The 17,582-nt window shown below is 31.5% G+C and overlaps 3 protein-coding genes across 4 annotated transcripts; all 3 read right to left on the bottom strand.

Annotated features, from left to right (window-relative positions):
- Positions 1-481: 481 nt before the first annotated feature.
- LOC140962322 (protein TEEBE-like) lies at positions 482-2,802 on the bottom strand. Its single transcript, XM_073421185.1, has 3 exons — positions 2,626-2,802; positions 1,556-2,053; positions 482-1,113 (listed from the first exon to the last, which is right to left on the bottom strand). Exons 1-3 carry the CDS (start codon positions 2,702-2,704, stop codon positions 587-589), a joined length of 1,104 nt encoding a protein of 367 aa, XP_073277286.1. The 5' UTR covers positions 2,705-2,802; the 3' UTR covers positions 482-586.
- Positions 2,803-6,704: 3,902 nt separating this feature from the next.
- On the bottom strand, positions 6,705-10,719 carry LOC140962566 (protein SEMI-ROLLED LEAF 2-like). 2 transcript variants are annotated; one of them, XM_073421516.1, is made up of 6 exons: positions 10,221-10,719; positions 9,597-9,671; positions 9,077-9,192; positions 8,221-8,335; positions 7,567-7,830; positions 6,705-7,103 (listed from the first exon to the last, which is right to left on the bottom strand). In XM_073421516.1, exons 1-5 carry the CDS (start codon positions 10,353-10,355, stop codon positions 7,735-7,737), a joined length of 537 nt encoding a protein of 178 aa, XP_073277617.1. In that variant the 5' UTR covers positions 10,356-10,719; the 3' UTR covers positions 6,705-7,103; positions 7,567-7,734. The 2 variants fall into 2 exon arrangements, with proteins under 2 accessions (XP_073277617.1, XP_073277618.1); XM_073421517.1 differs by having other exon boundaries at positions 7,567-7,802.
- A 461-nt stretch (positions 10,720-11,180) lies between these two features.
- On the bottom strand, positions 11,181-13,978 carry LOC140963593 (polygalacturonase QRT2). Its single transcript, XM_073422975.1, has 9 exons — positions 13,728-13,978; positions 13,383-13,514; positions 12,796-12,957; positions 12,657-12,683; positions 12,339-12,546; positions 12,157-12,238; positions 11,968-12,076; positions 11,725-11,841; positions 11,181-11,622 (listed from the first exon to the last, which is right to left on the bottom strand). Exons 1-9 carry the CDS (start codon positions 13,920-13,922, stop codon positions 11,389-11,391), a joined length of 1,266 nt encoding a protein of 421 aa, XP_073279076.1. The 5' UTR covers positions 13,923-13,978; the 3' UTR covers positions 11,181-11,388.
- Between the last annotated feature and the right edge of the window lie 3,604 nt (positions 13,979-17,582).

The following is a 17,582-nucleotide window of genomic DNA, read 5'->3' as shown; positions in this document are numbered from 1 at the left end:
AAAATGTAACATAGTTTGAAACATAAAATGTAGCAGATAATTTCGTCCCTTTGGGCACTGCTTTATTATAATTTGTTAAAAAAAATTATTTCACTAATTTTTTAAATCATTTCCATGACTATTGACTATTTGAATAGTCATTTTCAAGTATGTTACCAGGGCGAGTTCAACTATATCTATTTTTCCCAAACCCAAACCCCAAGATTTTCCTAATTCACAGAAATTTCGAGGACGCGTGAAATTTGTAAATCCCAATCATGTATTACATCGAGATCAAACCTGTAGATGTTGCTGTGTTTTTGTGTAGCTTCCTATTGTTGGTTCTTTTTTTTTTTTTTGCTGCTTCCGAGTATTATAACATTCATATAAATACTAGTCTACTCCACTTCATTTTTTCCAGAAACGTTACGAATTTAGATTCAGAAACAAATGTGGAAAAAGACATGAAGGCACGGAAGACGGGCAAAAAAAGCATGCTACATAGTGGATCATCCTCGGCCTACATCTCTTATATTCATGAAGAACAAAAATCTTCATAGTTTGTGCAAATACAGATACGCGATACTAGAACCCCATTACATATATATTAAATCTTAGAAGCTGGAAAAACGCGAACTTCATCAAGAACTGGGCCGCAAAGGGTTCCAAAGTCATCGATCTTTGTATGGTAATACGAGCTGAAAAATGTTAATCTGGTCCGGTTCAAAATAGCCGTGAACTGGAAATTGTAGGTCTTGAACTTGCCCTTTCCTTCAGATTGGAAGGGAGCTTTCATGGAAGATTTGGCAGCAAATGCTTCGACCAACATGGATCCGTGGCACCCATTCTTTGCATCGCCAACAGAGAAGGTGAGAGTGTAGACTTTTTTGGGAACTGTTCTGATTACTTGTGCAATGGCACTCTCTCTTCCTGCTAGAAGTTCCACCGCAGCTTGTCCGAATGGGACGTTGAAATGCTTGGAATCTATGAACTTCACAGCCTTGAGCGACTCAATGATCCAGCCAGGAAGTGGGGAGGTGACATCTTCTTGCTTGGGCGGAAGGAGGACGCCATTTGAAGAGTTGATCAAAAGACGAGGACCCTCCTCAAAGCCATGATTCTTGACGAGGTTAGCTGCAGAAAATTACAGAGGGCTACTCAAGTGCAATGGCCATATGAAATCCAACATGCATATCATATGACAGGTTAGCTTGCTTCCCGCTAGCTAATTTTATGAGCTTTATTAATGTTTTACTAATGAATATAATAAATAGGTAATTAAACTCGTGAACCCGATTATAACTCGAGCACTAATCCAAGAGAACTAACATCCAACTCGATAATAAAGATTTACAGTCTAATTTCAGTCAAACTGAAGCAAGAGTGCTGTTTTTTTTTCCACATTAGGAGCCAAGCTCGAGCTTGCATAATAAATTTCGAACTCGAACTTGAATCGAGAATACCAGACATTTTAGCCTGATTGGATGATTTTGAACTGTAATTGTAATAATTTCAACCGCTCAGCATATATGAATTTAGATCAAGAAATAAATTACTAGAATTTGAGAAATATAACCTTTAGTGAAGCTTGGAGGAGAAAGCTCTTTAATGGCAACAACATCCAACAAAGGGCCACAAGCTGGATTCTCCTGTTTCCCAGGATTCTCAAAAGACACCTTAGCGAAATTGGAATTAGCCCTGAATCCCCAGCCATAAATATCACCACCATTACTAGCATACAGAGTTTGCAAGGGAAGATCCCCTGTTTGAGGGTACACAGAAACTCTCAACACCTCCTCTTGTGCACAAGTTCTTGATGCACCAAATGTGAGCGCATAAAACGAGCCATTTTTTACAGGGATTGTTTGGGATATCGAGGCCTCGTTCCCAAGGCGCACGGCATGAATGCCGTGAGCAACAGCGAAGTACATCCCTCCAGGCTGCGGACCGCCGGAGATGTACTCAACCAGGCCATTGATTTCCCATTTTGGAAGTGAGAATTTGCCTTTCAGGACAGTTTTGTTGATATCAGTTGGCTTAGGTGTTTCCTCAAAGTTGCCATTAGGGAGGAGTCCTGGAACAACGTCAAAAAATGGATTTTAAGCTGGAGTATAATCGATTTTTTACCTATTTCTTGAACCAGGTACATAACTAAGTGTTCGTTGGAGTGATTTTGAGCTCACCATGCTCAAAATAAAGTAGGAGCTTAGGCAGCTGGCTAATTGTCTCAGTTTTTAGATTCGTATTATCCTGAACAGTGGCTTTCATGAGATTTATATACGTATTTAATGCTACTTACCATACATATCATAACACTGATATTTCATACTTCAAAAATTACTTCAAACAAGTGAACCTATTCCAGCACTAAGCTGAGTTCGAACTCAAGAAAACCGCTCCACTGACCACTCACCTTAACACACCCAACTTAGAATAATTAGAAAGGGCCAAAAATAAGAGGTTCGAAACTCTATCCATCCAACAAAGCATATCCCATAAGATACCGATGAGTAAGATTTCAAAAAGATAATATCTTTTCAACGAAATGTTCATTTTAAGAATGGTCAAGAACAATGCAGTATCAAAGATCTACATCTATACAAACACATCGGACTCAAATATACAAACGGAAGTAGTTAGGCGTACCTTCTGAAGGAGGTGGTGGGACAAGAGCAGAAACTGTGTAGAGAAAGTATAGAGTAAGCAAGAAGTGAAATTTCACCATTTTTTCCCACAGAAAGCACAATAAAGAAATGCAGAGGAAGCAGAACTGGTCTGGTACAATGCCTCAAACACTGTAGTTATAGAGCTAGCTCGTGTAGATGGTCGAATGCATTATGTACACGTGTATACTACATTTTACGCTAATATATANAAACCCAATCAGGTAACATTATATGGTGAATTACATAACACCGAGGCCTTCGAGATTAGATAAAGAAACAACGTCTTTAACTAATGTATAAACAACGTTTGTTGATCTTCTAATAAAAACAAAAAAACAAATTGGATACTCAAAGCTAATTAATTTAGTTCTTTATTTTCGAAAGAAAAAACTAATTCTTGAATCTGAATGGGTGATGCAGTAGAGCGATGGTTTGTCTGTTTTAGAAATCAGAGCCAACCTTTCCCCTTGATCAATGCAATATTTTATGGGTAATTTTCATTTTATTTTCCAAATAGACCAAAAGAGACTTATTTCCACTTTTTTTATGATTTCACATGTTCTCATCGAAGACTGAAACAAACAAAATAAATAAATAAATAATGATGTGCATGTGCATAGGAGGACTTGAGGGGTTCAATATTTGATTCCATTTTTTGTTTTTCCAATATTATTCTTTAGAAATTATTTTGAAATGTATGTCGTAAAATGGTGACAGATTATGGACAACAAATCAATGATGCATGTGATGATTATTAATGAAATGTAAATATTAACGTGTTATATTAAAGTCGCATAATTGTTAATAAATTACCTGTCGAAAGTAAATCTGCTCGGCAGCACCACTGAATTGATTGTGCAATCAATGAATTAAGTTTTGTATATTATTATTATTATTATTATTGGTAGCAAAAAATATAAATAACAATAATAATAATAATAATGTGTGTGTAATAGATGAGAAAATTGAAGAATAATAAATGTTCCTTTCTATATATGAATTAAATTTGTTTTTTTTTATATATATAAAAAAATGTTTATATCACTACATCATAAATATAAAAAAGACAGTATCCAACTCGATTTTAGATTAATATGAACTTAACATGATTTCAGAAATTGTATTATATCAAGTTTCAATTTCTGGAGAAAACACTTACAAAAAAATATATATGATATTACATATTTTTTATTTTTTTAAAATTTAAATTTGAATTTGATCTCTCTTTAAAATATCAACTGCATTTAAAATTTTAAATTATCATTTCATTTAATTTCAATTATACTTTTGAGTTTTGTGCTATTTTTATATATTAAGTTTTTACTATTTTCTAAAATATTAATAAAATATAAACTTTTTACATAGCAACTTTTAGCTTACATTGTTATCGTGAACTTTTGTACGATGACGGTTGGTAAATTATTATTATTATTATTATTATTATTATTATTATTTATTTTAATCAAACTTTAGTATAAATATTTTTTAACATGTTTTCACAAATCAATAAGAATTTTAATCAAAATTTATTCATCTAATAAATAAATATTCTTTTAACTTTTTAAAAAATAATTATTTATTTGTAAAATTTTTGTAGAAAAAATAATATGTGATTTTTAATATTTTAATCAAACTTTACTATAAATATTTTTTTAACATGTTTTCACAAATGAATAAAATTTTAATCAAAATTTATTAATCTAATAAATAACTATTCTTTTTAATTTTTAAAAATATTTATTTTATTTTTAAAATTTTGATGGAAAAAATAATATGTGATTTTTAAATATTTATTTATTTATTTTTTATGAATAATTTCACTCAATTGATATATAGGATACAATGATAAAGAAATTAATTTGAAGATATAACATTATTATCCTCGTCTGAATATGCCTAAAAATTAGCAAAAGACAGAAATTGTTGGATATAATTAGTGATATCTGGTTTATCCCACGTTGAAAAGAAATAAGAAAGTGAAGGTTTATAAGGAGAAACCGTGTTAAACAAGTAGTTTTTAGCGTGAAGGAAACTCTCTAAAATATTATATATTAAATAAGTTTGTAAAATATAGAAATATTATATTTTCTCAACCAAAATTATATTTCAAAAATTGAGATGATATCATCGATAAAATATATATATTTTTTGAAAAATATGTCACTAATTATTAAATGTTATCAAAGTCGCGTTGATTAAATAACTTGATAATATAAACAATATTTCCAAAACAATATTTTAATGATTTCAGTTGAATAAATGTCATATAACATAAATATTTCGAGATAGAATTTTGATTAAAAAATAATTCAATTTAATTATAAATATATAACATAAATATCTCAAGTCAAATTCAATTAAATATCTCAATTTAAATATACTTATATAACATAAATATATTCAACTTACTCACAATTTTCGCGTTTTAATTATTTAAAATCATAATATCAAATTTCGAATTTCATTAAAATATACTTTTAATCTTCATTCTCTCTATTCTGTACAGGGCACGTAGCCACTCGAAGAGTCAAGACACACTATCCTTTATTTTTCCTCCTAAAGTATTTTAATCTGTTCTTGATTTTTATCACATGTTTTGGTCTTAAATTATAAATATCATGGTTGTGTAAGAAGGAAAAAGAGGAAAAAACCATACACCTTATTTTGTCCAAAAGGGGAATAAATGTCCCACCACCTTTAACTTTTTCTTCTCAAAGATTCAAAGCTATCTTCATTACCCATCCCTTCACCCATTCTACCATATCCGTTCAACTTGAATTAATTCTAAGTTTTCTCCAATCACAAACAAATTTTCTTTAATTCCATGGCAGCCCTTACAATTGGCCATTTAAGCCTCTTCGGACACAAACCAGATCTGATTCCCAGAAAAAATTCAAGAAGATTAGTCATATTCTCTTGCCAAAATAGTGATCCCACTGATCCCTTTAATGCCAAGAAAAGAAACATGGAAAAGATTGAAGAAAAGGGTATTTTTGAGCTGAGTTTTTCGGGTATCAAGAAATTTGGAGAGGGATTGAGAGAGAATATGAGCCCAAAGCAAAAAGGTGATTGGAAAGATATAACTTTGATGAGCCTTTCTTTTGCAGTGTATGTGTATATGTCGCAGAAAATTGTTTGTGNTATATTCATAGCTCTTCCTCTCTAGTCTTGTGCTACTGATTAATAAGCATATGTTATTTTCATGTAAATTCTTGTTTGATATGGCCAAAGATGAAGGTATGAATTTGTATTGTAAATTTGGCTATTAGTTCCCAAGTATTCGAGCATTATGTAATCTTATCCACTGGAAATGCTTTGCTACATATCAGGGAGAACGATTTTTTATCTGTTAAAAAAATTAGGTTTCTGGAGACAGATAATTTTAAAGACTGAGGCTGAATCTATCGAATATCATAAATCCACATGATGTAAAGTTTAAACCTTTCAATTTCCATTCCACAGTGCAGAAATTTTGTTTTATTTTTAAGTTTAAACAATAGCAGTTAGTAATTGCATCTATTTAAGTTTAAACAATAGCAGTTAGTAATTACATCTATTTATTTTTTTATTTTTTTATTTTGAAAATATATCTTTTTATTTTAAAATAAAAAATTAATTTTATAATTTAGATGTTTATTTTTTAATTTTAATTATGATTAAGCGTGTCTGATAATGATTTGACAAATATTTAACATTTTTAATGTGATCTAATTGCAAAAACAAATAAAAATCGTAATTTTGAGATTTTTATGCTTCTATAAATATGAGAATTAATGCATAGACTTAAATTTATCATATTTATGTATTATTTTATCTATTTATTGATTTGAAATAATTACAATTATATTAAAGATAAAAAACGCTTTTTCACGCTTAAACATATACTAATCTCGTTTAAACTTGAAAAACTTGGAGCTCGATATCCGCGGGATGCTTCACACTTATTAGAACCTTGCACCAAAATATGACATGAAAGTGACGTGGTGGCGTCAAATGAGATGTCATCTGATATCATTCTAACAAAATAAAAAGTATTATAGTAATATATTACAACAAAGCTCGCCAAAGAAGAAACACGTTTCCACATTGTGATTCAACAAAAGTACGTCAATGGGTGGGTATTCAGAAAATCAACAGACAAAACTTCATAAATATGTTTTCTTCGCTGTTTATTTCTTATTTCATTCCTCTTTAAACTCCGTGTAAAAAAAAAATAACGAACTGATGTATACGCCTGAAATTGTATCCATCTTTTCAAAACAAAAAATATACATATCTTCTCCGAGATTTACCAGCAACCAACCTCGCAAGAATGGAAGCTAACCAAATTGAAACGTATCAGCTTCCAGCTGCTTTCAAAAAGTTATCATATGGACTTGAAGGCGGTGGAGGAAGGGAGAAGAGATGATGCTGAAATTCAGCAGAGCAAGGCATAGCAACAATTTCAGAAGAAGGCGCCTGGAACAAAACGGCAAAATGAATCACTATAATATATGAGGTTATATAATTTCATGTGCTCCTGGAGTAAACTACACAGAAACACACTGAACAGTGAAACTTAACGAATGGATATATTATATTTTATCCTCCCATTAAGTAACAAACAAGAATTTCAAACTCGAAAAATGATAGTTGCAGCAAAGACACATGGTCTGACAGAGAATCTTAGGGGAAATGTGTTATTTTTGTTCTTGATATGTTGGCATGTAAATGATAAAAAAAGGGACCTTTTTTAAGATACCCAAATCCATAAGAGAACAAATCAATTAAAATCATAACATAGTTAAATATTAAATAATAATTTTTAATTTAATTTAAATAAGATAATTAGAAATGAAATGCACCCAGATGGCATAAATCATAAATATGGGATATTCCAGGTTGACTCATTTGGACAAATACCAAGACAGGGTATATGTACCACGTTATAGACAAACAGATGGCGAATAATGTTCTCTGAGTGTTGATCTGACTAGTGAAGGTAGCTGAGATCTCTTGAAACAACTGGGCACTCGTGATATTTGACATGACTTGCTGCTTCGCAATTTGAAGAGATTCACGCTGATTTGCCATATCCTTAAATGGCAGGTCAGAGGGGGTTGAGACTGAAAGCTGCACGACTTCTTTTGTAGTCTCCGATACATGATTTTAGTAGTGCTGTCACCATGAGTGATGGTTGCAACCACTTAAACACAAAACAGAATAAAAAATGACCAAAAAATGTTGAATCAACAAGCACAACAAATTTTAAAAAAAATCAATTTTCCATTATGTTATTATAAAAGCAAGTGCCCGTTTGTGTCATCCTTTGTCGAGAACACCTTATTGAGTGAAATATTTCTTTTCAAATAAAATATCATAACATCGGACATTCTGTTTCTTAGAAGAAGGTAATATACTAACACAGCTGCAATTGTAAAGACAATTTTTTTTTTTTTTATCATTTTAGATTGACCGGGATTTAATGCTTGTACAGCTTCAAAAGTTATCATGAAATTATCAGTAGCACAACAATTTTTTTTCCTTTCCTTTTTGTCGTTTACCAAAGATTAAGCCGGGGGAAGAGGAACATTACCTGGTTATCTACAAAGTCAAAAAGTGCCCTGCAACCATTAATTCGCATGACATCGTGTCTCGTTTGATCCAGTAAGATGTGTATTATACTGAGAAAGCTTCCAGCAAACAATGGCCTGCCATGTAATACTCACGATATACAGTGAAGCGAAATCATAACATCGTGAAAAAAACTTGCTACATAACATCTAAAAGGGTTCTTGATGTCTGATGATCATAAATACCAGAAGATTGCTAATGCTGATGGCATCTGTAAGATTCACTCAGACTGATCTTCGTTAATTTCATAATTAGATTTAGATATAAGTTGGAAACCTTGCTGTTTCGTCTAATTAGACGGTAACTTCCTTTAATAATCCTATAGTTACTCTTTCCCAATTTTCAAAAAGTGAGACCACTTAAAATTCTTCCACCAACGACCTCCTTCTAGAAAATCTCTTTGTAATAGTTATCACAATTAAACATTGTTCCTGTGGCATTACCAGCTGCAAGACTAGCCTGTGACCAATCGTGTGTACAGAATATCTCAATATCTCCGAGCCACGAAAATAAATATGCTGGGAAATTAATTCAGTAGAGTTATTGAAAATTTTGATGCAAGTGTGTGTGAACTTATAAATTAGAAACATCTCCCTAGCATTTAAGGTAATGCAAAGTCAAAAGTACAAAAACTAAGAGAGAGTATCTTGCAGTATCACATATTAGAAATATGAGCTTTATGACATGTATGCACGTGTAAATTTAGAACTCCAATATTGAGGTACAAAACATACAAATATCAACGTAACAAAAGCAACCAAAAAATAAAACCACCGATCAGTAACTTTTAACTGAAGAAAAAAGATAAATGAACTCACATTTGCTGCTTGCAAGACATCAGCAGCTTTCGATAGACACAAACGACAACTTTTACAGACTTGAGATTTTCATTTCTCAGTTCGCGATAACACCTTTGCTCAAGCAAAGTTGTAATCTGATTATAAAATCATAAGCTGTCATTAGTCATTACCTGTTCGCAAAGTCTGTTCCAACTAGAAAAAAGGTGACAAAACCAGTAAATGATAATAAAATTTACAACTCGAAAGTACTTCAAATTTGAGGCAATCTGGGTTCATTTAGCTAGCTATGCAGATACGAACCCGAACAAAAAATTCTATACTTCGAACCATGAATTTAATTATTGTGCTAAGACAATAACCAATAAGATATTAAATTTGAAAAACAAGGTCTCAACATAAACACCCAATTTTTTCCACGAGGGGATAAAGGTATGGGATTGCCATGAAACATTGTTGAAAAGTCATGCATGCACACTTGTACACAGCGAAGTGGGAACCAACCAGTTGTATTCTGAGCATATGATCAAAGCAACCTAACCTTGGGCACGCGTAAGGGGTTTTTGGAAGCATATTCACACAATTTACTGATTTTACGGTCATTAGGTTCTTCCTCCTGTAAAAAATAAGGGAGCAAATCAGTCAGATGATTAGATAAATTTGATATTTGCATGCTCGATCTACAAGAGCATCTAACAAGCTAACCCCTAGTTCGCGCATGAATACCACAAACTAATAGTGTGTAACAAATTTAACATTATATCTGCCTCAATGTAAGTGTCTGGTCAATGGTGCCAAATCATCTTTTTTTTCAATTACAATTCAAATATCTATTTAAGATATATATGAACTTCAAGCGACATAACGATGTTGTGTTTCAAAATTAAGTTATAAACATAAAAATTTGTGAGAACTAGTCCAGTGTGACATTACACAAACATTTAAAATCAATAGAGAACTCAAATCGACAAGACGACAACGTAGCATTAACATATCAGCAGAAAAAAACAATATTTCCTCTGACGACGTTAAGAATTAAACATACATCCAAAATAATTTGAATGATAACTCAATGATAAGCAAATAACTCAAAAAAATTCACCTTTTCTTGAAGGAAACTTGACAGTAAAGACCAAATCAAAACATCAAAAGAAACAAAACTAACCATATTCCGCGGGAAAATTTCTGCCAACAATTTCTTGTAACGCTTGACAGGGTGCCGCGATCTCGGTCGCATTGAAGGGCAACAAGTACATAAAGTGTCACAAACGGGCATAACTCGCTTCGACATCACACTCATTTAAATTTTCTGATCAGCCCTTTGAATCCACACAGATGAAAAATTAAATCTTTCCGAAAACGGGGGAAAACCATCAATCGCTTAGATAATCAAATCAAAACCCGAGAAACTGATTTTAGAATGGAATGATCATCAAGAATAACGGGGGAGATGTGGACCGGAAAGGGATCAGATAGATATGGGAAACAGGACCGGAATCGAGATGGGATTATTGAGAAAGCGTATAATTAATCATGGATCGAATTGACAAAAGGGGATGAAGAGAAGAGGAAGATGTCGGAGAGTTTTGTTTTTCAACGGCCTCCGACTTGTGCGAATGACTGCAGATGTTTCCCATTTCATGTGCACTGCATGGTTGACAACAGTTATAGAAGGTGGGTGTGGTGTGGGTCCTTCTTAATGTTTAGTCGTATAACGTTCATATTCTTTTTTTTTTTGGTTATATTATTCATAATATAGATCAATTTTGGTTTTATTTTACGGAAATGATTACGTGGTGTCGTATATTGCTCATGTGTAAGATATCATGTCAACGTTTCAATAAAAAAAAAAACGATAAAATCGATGTCATATCAACATTCTAATAAAAAACAATAAAATTGAAAATTGATCAGTGAATTAAAATCGTGAATTAATTGATAATATCACCATAAAAAGTATCTAAATTGCACGACAAAAAAAATATTTTCCCGAATAATTAATCTATCCACTTTAATAAATAAGACCCTCAAAGAAATGCGTAAATAATACTCTTATTTAAAATGAAATGTATAGAGATATGATACAAATAGCTACTACCTCCGCCGACACCATCACAAAACCTCATCTCCAAATGAGGTGGGTCGGCTATTCTATTTCTACATCTAATTGACCCAAAAACGAAACATGAATGACGCACATTAATCTTGAACATTTCAATATAATGATAAATAATATATCTATATCTATAGAATAAAAATGTATTTCGAATATATATATACATATATGCAGTGTGTAGCATATGTATATATATATATAAATCAATTAATAATCCTTATGCATGAGCAGAGCAGCGTGGGAAGGAATTGGCTCCGGCTTTTAACATTGTAAGCTGAGAGCAAAACGCTTCGGCCTTTCCATCTTCTCCGTGTCTGCTCAATTTCACGTTTTCCATGTAAAGATTTCTGCATGGAAACGATTCACTGCAGCTGAAATTTATGGCCACCTTCGAAGAACTCGTGCCTCTTATGTTTCTGTACATTATGTTCTCTACTTGCACTGCTGAATTCTGCATTCATTATTTCATTTAGGTTTAACAGATTTCACATACAATACTATACTATACTATACATATATATAATTTTGGTCACAATATATGTATATATAGTACCTGCTTGACACATTTTTTACTTTTGTCACAGTAGTTTTGGTTAATGATTATGGGATTGGAAACATTCTGCATAAGGATGTCTTCAAATGCGATGTTTCTTGCACTTCCACTCCCTCCCTGCACAATTTCACACTTGAATTAATACACATAAATTTTTAGTTTGTGTGCTCGCGCGCATATACGATATACTCCTATATATCAGAGCCTAGCTATTTGAGAGAATATGGTATGAATTAATGTTACCTGCCAAGTTTTTATTCTAACTCCATTAGTTGCTCCTGTAATCGTGACACCCTTCACCAAAATATTTGAAACATGGTTTTCCATATTGTTTTCACCTAAGCTTCCAATGCTGTAAATCAAATAAATTAATTAAATCTTTATAAAAACAATAATTAAAAATATCCAGAAAAATTAAAAGTCACAAATTACCTGATTCCATGGCCTGGTCCACACATTATGTTCTGCACTTGAACGTTACTTGTTCCATTTACTATTGAGATACAATCATCGCCTATAAATTGCAAAAATATTAGAAGATTCAATCAAATTCATAAAAACTGGCTACAATAAGTTATGCGATTAAAAGAAATTAACTGAATGAACCCATTTACCAGTTTTAATTATAGAGTCGAGGATATTGATATTTTGTGTTTTGGTGATGTGAATTCCATCCGTGTTAGGGCTATCTCCAGGTGTTGTTATTCTTAGGTTTGAAGCCTCGACGTCGCGACAACCATCGAAAACCACATGCATTTGTTGTGCATTTCGTATATTTAAATTCGTCATCTTTAAATTCACACAGTTTTTGAATGTCATAGCCTGCAGTTAGCAAGAAAATTACGGAAAATTAAATTATTTAATTAATATTCATTTTTTTTTTGTATATTTGAATATAATTTTTATTTGAGGAATGAAAACAAAGACGTTACCGTTGGTGCACCCTGCGTTTGGCAAGGCTTCAAATGAAAAGAGAAAATATGTCAGCACATATATATTATTGTTGTGAAAATAAATAACTAATATTTTTCATGAATTAATTAAAATAATAAATTTTAAACATATATATACCTTAGTTTTCTTGATTTTGCAAGAATTTTTCCACCATATTTCACCATTGCCATCTATGATACCACCTCCGAAAATATTCATGCCCGCAACATCTTCGAACTTTATCCATAGTCTCTTAGGGGTGTCATACATTTCCGATGTTGCCTTTATTGTACCTTGGATCTAAAATTAGAGAATTGGATCGTCAATTTACAATAAACAATCTCATGCATATATATCCAACAAAAATCTAATATTTTGTTGGGGTGTATTAATATAATTGTACGAGCTGTGAAAGTGATCGAAACATAACATTTGAGCTGTTGTACGTACGATTTAAAAGATTTGAGTCGTTACCATAAACTATAGAATCTGTGACATGTTTATTATGTCATGCATGCATGAAGTAAGCACCGGCCAGACAAATCGAGGCAATTTTTTTTCTCAGATAAAAAAATCCATATATTATATTTAATTTAACAAATATATGCAATCAAATTTTTTTCTGAAATTATTATATATAACATATATTTGTTGAAAAAATAAATCTCATGAGTATTTAATTTTAAAAATTTATATGTGCATGTAAGAATGTGTACGTAACTCACCTCCATAGAAACAGAACTCTTGCAAGGGCCTGGAAAATTAATATGTTTAATGTAATAAGTTTTTCCTCTCGGAACCACGATCGTCGATGGATTCGTAGAATTACAAGCCTTTTCCCAAGCTCTGCTGAATGCCTAGAAAAGAAATATGAGAACGTCAGGAACTTATAAATACTAATGATATTGATGAAGAACAGATAGCTAGAATCGTAACTACAATTTATCTTACAGTTTTCAGAAGCTATTTTTTTAAAAAAAGATATTACATAAAATAAAACCAGTTAGAGTTCAAGTTGATAACAGACATGCGATATGTGATAGAATACAACAAACTTTAATGAATCAAACCTGGGCATTGTCTGATTTTTTGTCAGCTTTGGCTCCGAAATCTTCGACATTGATCCTCACCTGTTGTGATATTATAAGCTGATTGCTGTGATGTTTGGAATTTTTTCCATGCTTGTGGGCTTTTCTTCCATGACAAGAGGATGAACACAATAAAATTGTCAAAAGTGAGACAAATAAAATTCTGGACATCATCATTTGATACTTTGGTAAGAAGAAGAATATAATTATATCAATCTTTTTGATCGACCAAAGGTAGAATGCATGAATTATACACAAAAATAGCAGCAGAATGAATGCTTTTATATACGTGAAGAGGAAAGACGAAATCTATATATTTTCTACGAGGAGAATTAAGGAAACGGTAATGATTGGTTTCCTGGATTGCTTGTAATGAAGAATCACCATTGGTGTGCTGTGTTGACCCTACAGGTAAATTTCAACTGAGAAAATCGAGTAATAGTTAGTTAGTCTTACGTTAAGCTTGTTTTTCAAAGCAACCGTTATTCTATTAATATATATTGCTTCTTTACCAATATTTTACACGTGTGGATTTTCATACAAATAATATGCTAACGACACAACGTCATTAATTAAGAACCCTTCAGATTCCCAAGCCCTCCCCATTAAGGCAAAAATTTGTGTGAGATGGTCTCACGGGTCGTATTTTGTTAGACGGATCTCTTATTTAGGTCATCTATGAAAAAATATTACATTTTATGCTAAGAGTATTACTTTTTATTGTGAATATATATAGGGTTGACCCGTCTCACAGATAAAAATTCGTGAGACCGTCTCACAAGAGGCCTATTTTTTTACTAATTAAGTTAAATAAAAAATTAAAATTAAAAATAAAAAATATCATCTTCATCCATCTCTCTCCCGTAAATCATCGTCTCAAATATTCAACACCATTGCCAACTTTTGACCGGCGATATCTCATCCATCAGTTGCCAGAATTTTAAACTAAGCTTGGTTTCGGAAAGCTCTCGACAAGTGTGATCCATTGATACTCATTTCACAAGTGTTAGTTTTGGTCAGTGCGGCTGTAGATTTGTGAATTGATGTTATGGTTTTATTTCGAGTATATAAATGTTGTTTGGAAATTTTTTGTATGCTTATCCTGCTTACGGAGAAGTCATGCGGAAATTTTTGTTGGCCCAAAAGGAAAATTTTAATCGCTAATGAATCATGTTGTTTGGTCATTAAACGATAATCAGGAGCACGAGCCCTCACACTTTAAGGTTCTTCAGACATGGCTTTAATAATCAATGTTTTGTGCGTAATTTTTTGCAAATATAATGTGCATGCATGATTAATACAGTTATTATGGTCGTATTGATGCAAATTTTGGCCAATTATCTGAAACTTAATTAGTTGCAGAACAAATCATAAATTTGTTCTTGTTTAATTTAACTTAGATAACATAATTAATTTATACGGTTAGGAAACATTAAATCGGAGAACATTAACCAATCTTGGGCTTTTGATTTGTTAGATTTTCTTTTTGTGATAGATATAATAGTGAAGAATTCACACCGATTTATTGTCAAATTTAGTCTCTCTCCCCAAAATAATATAATTTAATGGTCAATTTTATTGTTAATTTTTAGAAGTACGTAGTTAAAAAAAATTCACGAGATATGCATGTGTGCTGACTACGTAATTATAAATTTTAATAAATATATTAGTAATTTATTTGTATGGTTTTGACAAAATGACTAAAATTGATAAAAAAAATTAGTTGCATGACTATAATTGATGCACGAAACACGTAAAATCAAAAATATCAAACATATACAAGATTAAATTGACATGTTGTCATAAATCTATTAAAAATAAAGCAAACACATACTATTTTATGTAAGACATTAAAATAACACAAGTAATAAAGTGGGGACAAAGATTAAAGTTTGTATACAATTTTCAATTTACATTTATTTTATTTATACCTTTTGACTTAATTTGTTTCGGAAAATTCTAATCTCACCGAAGTCAATTTTTCCCCTTTATTTACTTTCCTCTTTTGTTTCAAATGTTTATGGACCAAAGTTTTATTTTCTTCCGTCAACTTTCTTCACGTTAAAAATCATACGAGCTTCATCTAGAAATCGGCCAAACATATGAAGAATATAATTAAGAGAACACTGCATGTGACTCGAGGGCTATGTTGCATGGATACAGGTATGAGTATCGTATCGAATACGATATGGATACGATGACACGTCAAATTTTGAAAATATAAGACACGATACGGCTATGATACGACAAGCATTAAAGTATATATAAATATTATGTATATTTATATTTATATAAATTTAGTATTGAAAAGTAGAAATTATAGATATAGATGTAATATTTCATTAATCATATATAATACTTAAGTACAAAATATTAAACACAAAATCCATTTTACGCAAGTAAAAGGTGACGACACAATGGAATTGAATTGAATTGAGAGCCGCTTGAGCAGAAATAAAATGAAAGATACGGACAAATGTATTTAGGAATTTAAAAGTCCAGCCCAATTTATTTTAAATTATTTTCCTTTTAGTCCTTTGAAATTTTAATTTTTTTATTAACTCCTAAAACTTTTAAATATTAACAATTTTGTCCAAACGTATCCACGTCGTGTCCAAAACGTATCCGATTGGTCAACCTTAAACAAAGTCAACGACACGGATTTTGAGGTATCCGACACGCGTATCCGCATATCGTATCTGTATCCGTATCGTATTCGTATCCGATACTTCAAAAAAAATTTAAGTTATCCGTGCTACATAGCTCGAGGGTGTACGAGTTGGTGGAAATGTGGAATAGGTGAGCAATTGTCAAAAGTTTGATTGTCCCTATCAATACTTTTTCGGATGAGTTTGTCCAGCCATTTTATATTTTAAAATCAAATGAAATAGAGGAGAAAGATTATCGACAAAAAAAAACATAAATTTTGAGAAATATTTGGACATTTTCACTATATTTATTCAATATAATTAGGTCATTCATATTTTTATGGGTGCCCACTTCACGTATTTGTGATCTAAAGACCAAGTTTTGTTCATGTCGAGACAAATATTTCTTGACAAACAAAGCACTAATACTTGTGAAAATCTCTTAATTTATAAATAGTATAGATATTTGATATATAAATTATACATATTATAAGTTTAAATATCACGTGGAAAAATCGTTTGGTGCTTTGCACACGAAATACAAAATATGTGTATTGACTGAAAATTTGGTGTGGTCGAGAAATAATATATATTATTTTATGCATATGACTTAATATGTCAACGATGTTGGGATCTCTGGTTGAGTGGAGTTGGCGGAAATTAGATATATTACAAGTATTTGACCACTTTATTTATGTGGAAGAAACAAGCGAAGAAATGAATTTGTGGCAATCGAATATATATAATTTAAACCGCAGACATTTCATTCGATATATATATATATATATATAAACCTGAAATTTAATGTTATTTTTTGTGCATAGGTTTTTTTGTTCATAAAACGAATTTTTACTTAAATATTATATTCCAACCAACATTCACGTCCGAAGTAATTAATTAGCAGCATTATTTGTCAATAATAAATTAACTGGTATATCTTTTAAAAAAATATCAGTTGACTAGTCACGGTCGTATTTTGGACAAAAAGCAAATTGATTTTTGCTGGTAAACCGCGGTCTATGGTTTATAATTTCGCAGTCCGTTTCCACTTTATAGGAATTAAATGTCATTCCATTAAGTTAAAGCAACACTAAAAAAATTATATGACAAAAAATCTTATTTAAAAATAACAATAATGTGGGCTGACTGTTAAATACTTTCTATTAAATTGTCATATGAATATTGTGCA

This window comes from Primulina huaijiensis, chromosome 17, assembly GCF_012295235.1.
Source record: "Primulina huaijiensis isolate GDHJ02 chromosome 17, ASM1229523v2, whole genome shotgun sequence".
Classification (NCBI taxonomy): Eukaryota; Viridiplantae; Streptophyta; class Magnoliopsida; order Lamiales; family Gesneriaceae; genus Primulina; species Primulina huaijiensis.
The sequence above is the reverse complement of the archived record's forward strand: the minus strand, read 5'-3'. Positions and strand labels throughout refer to the sequence as shown.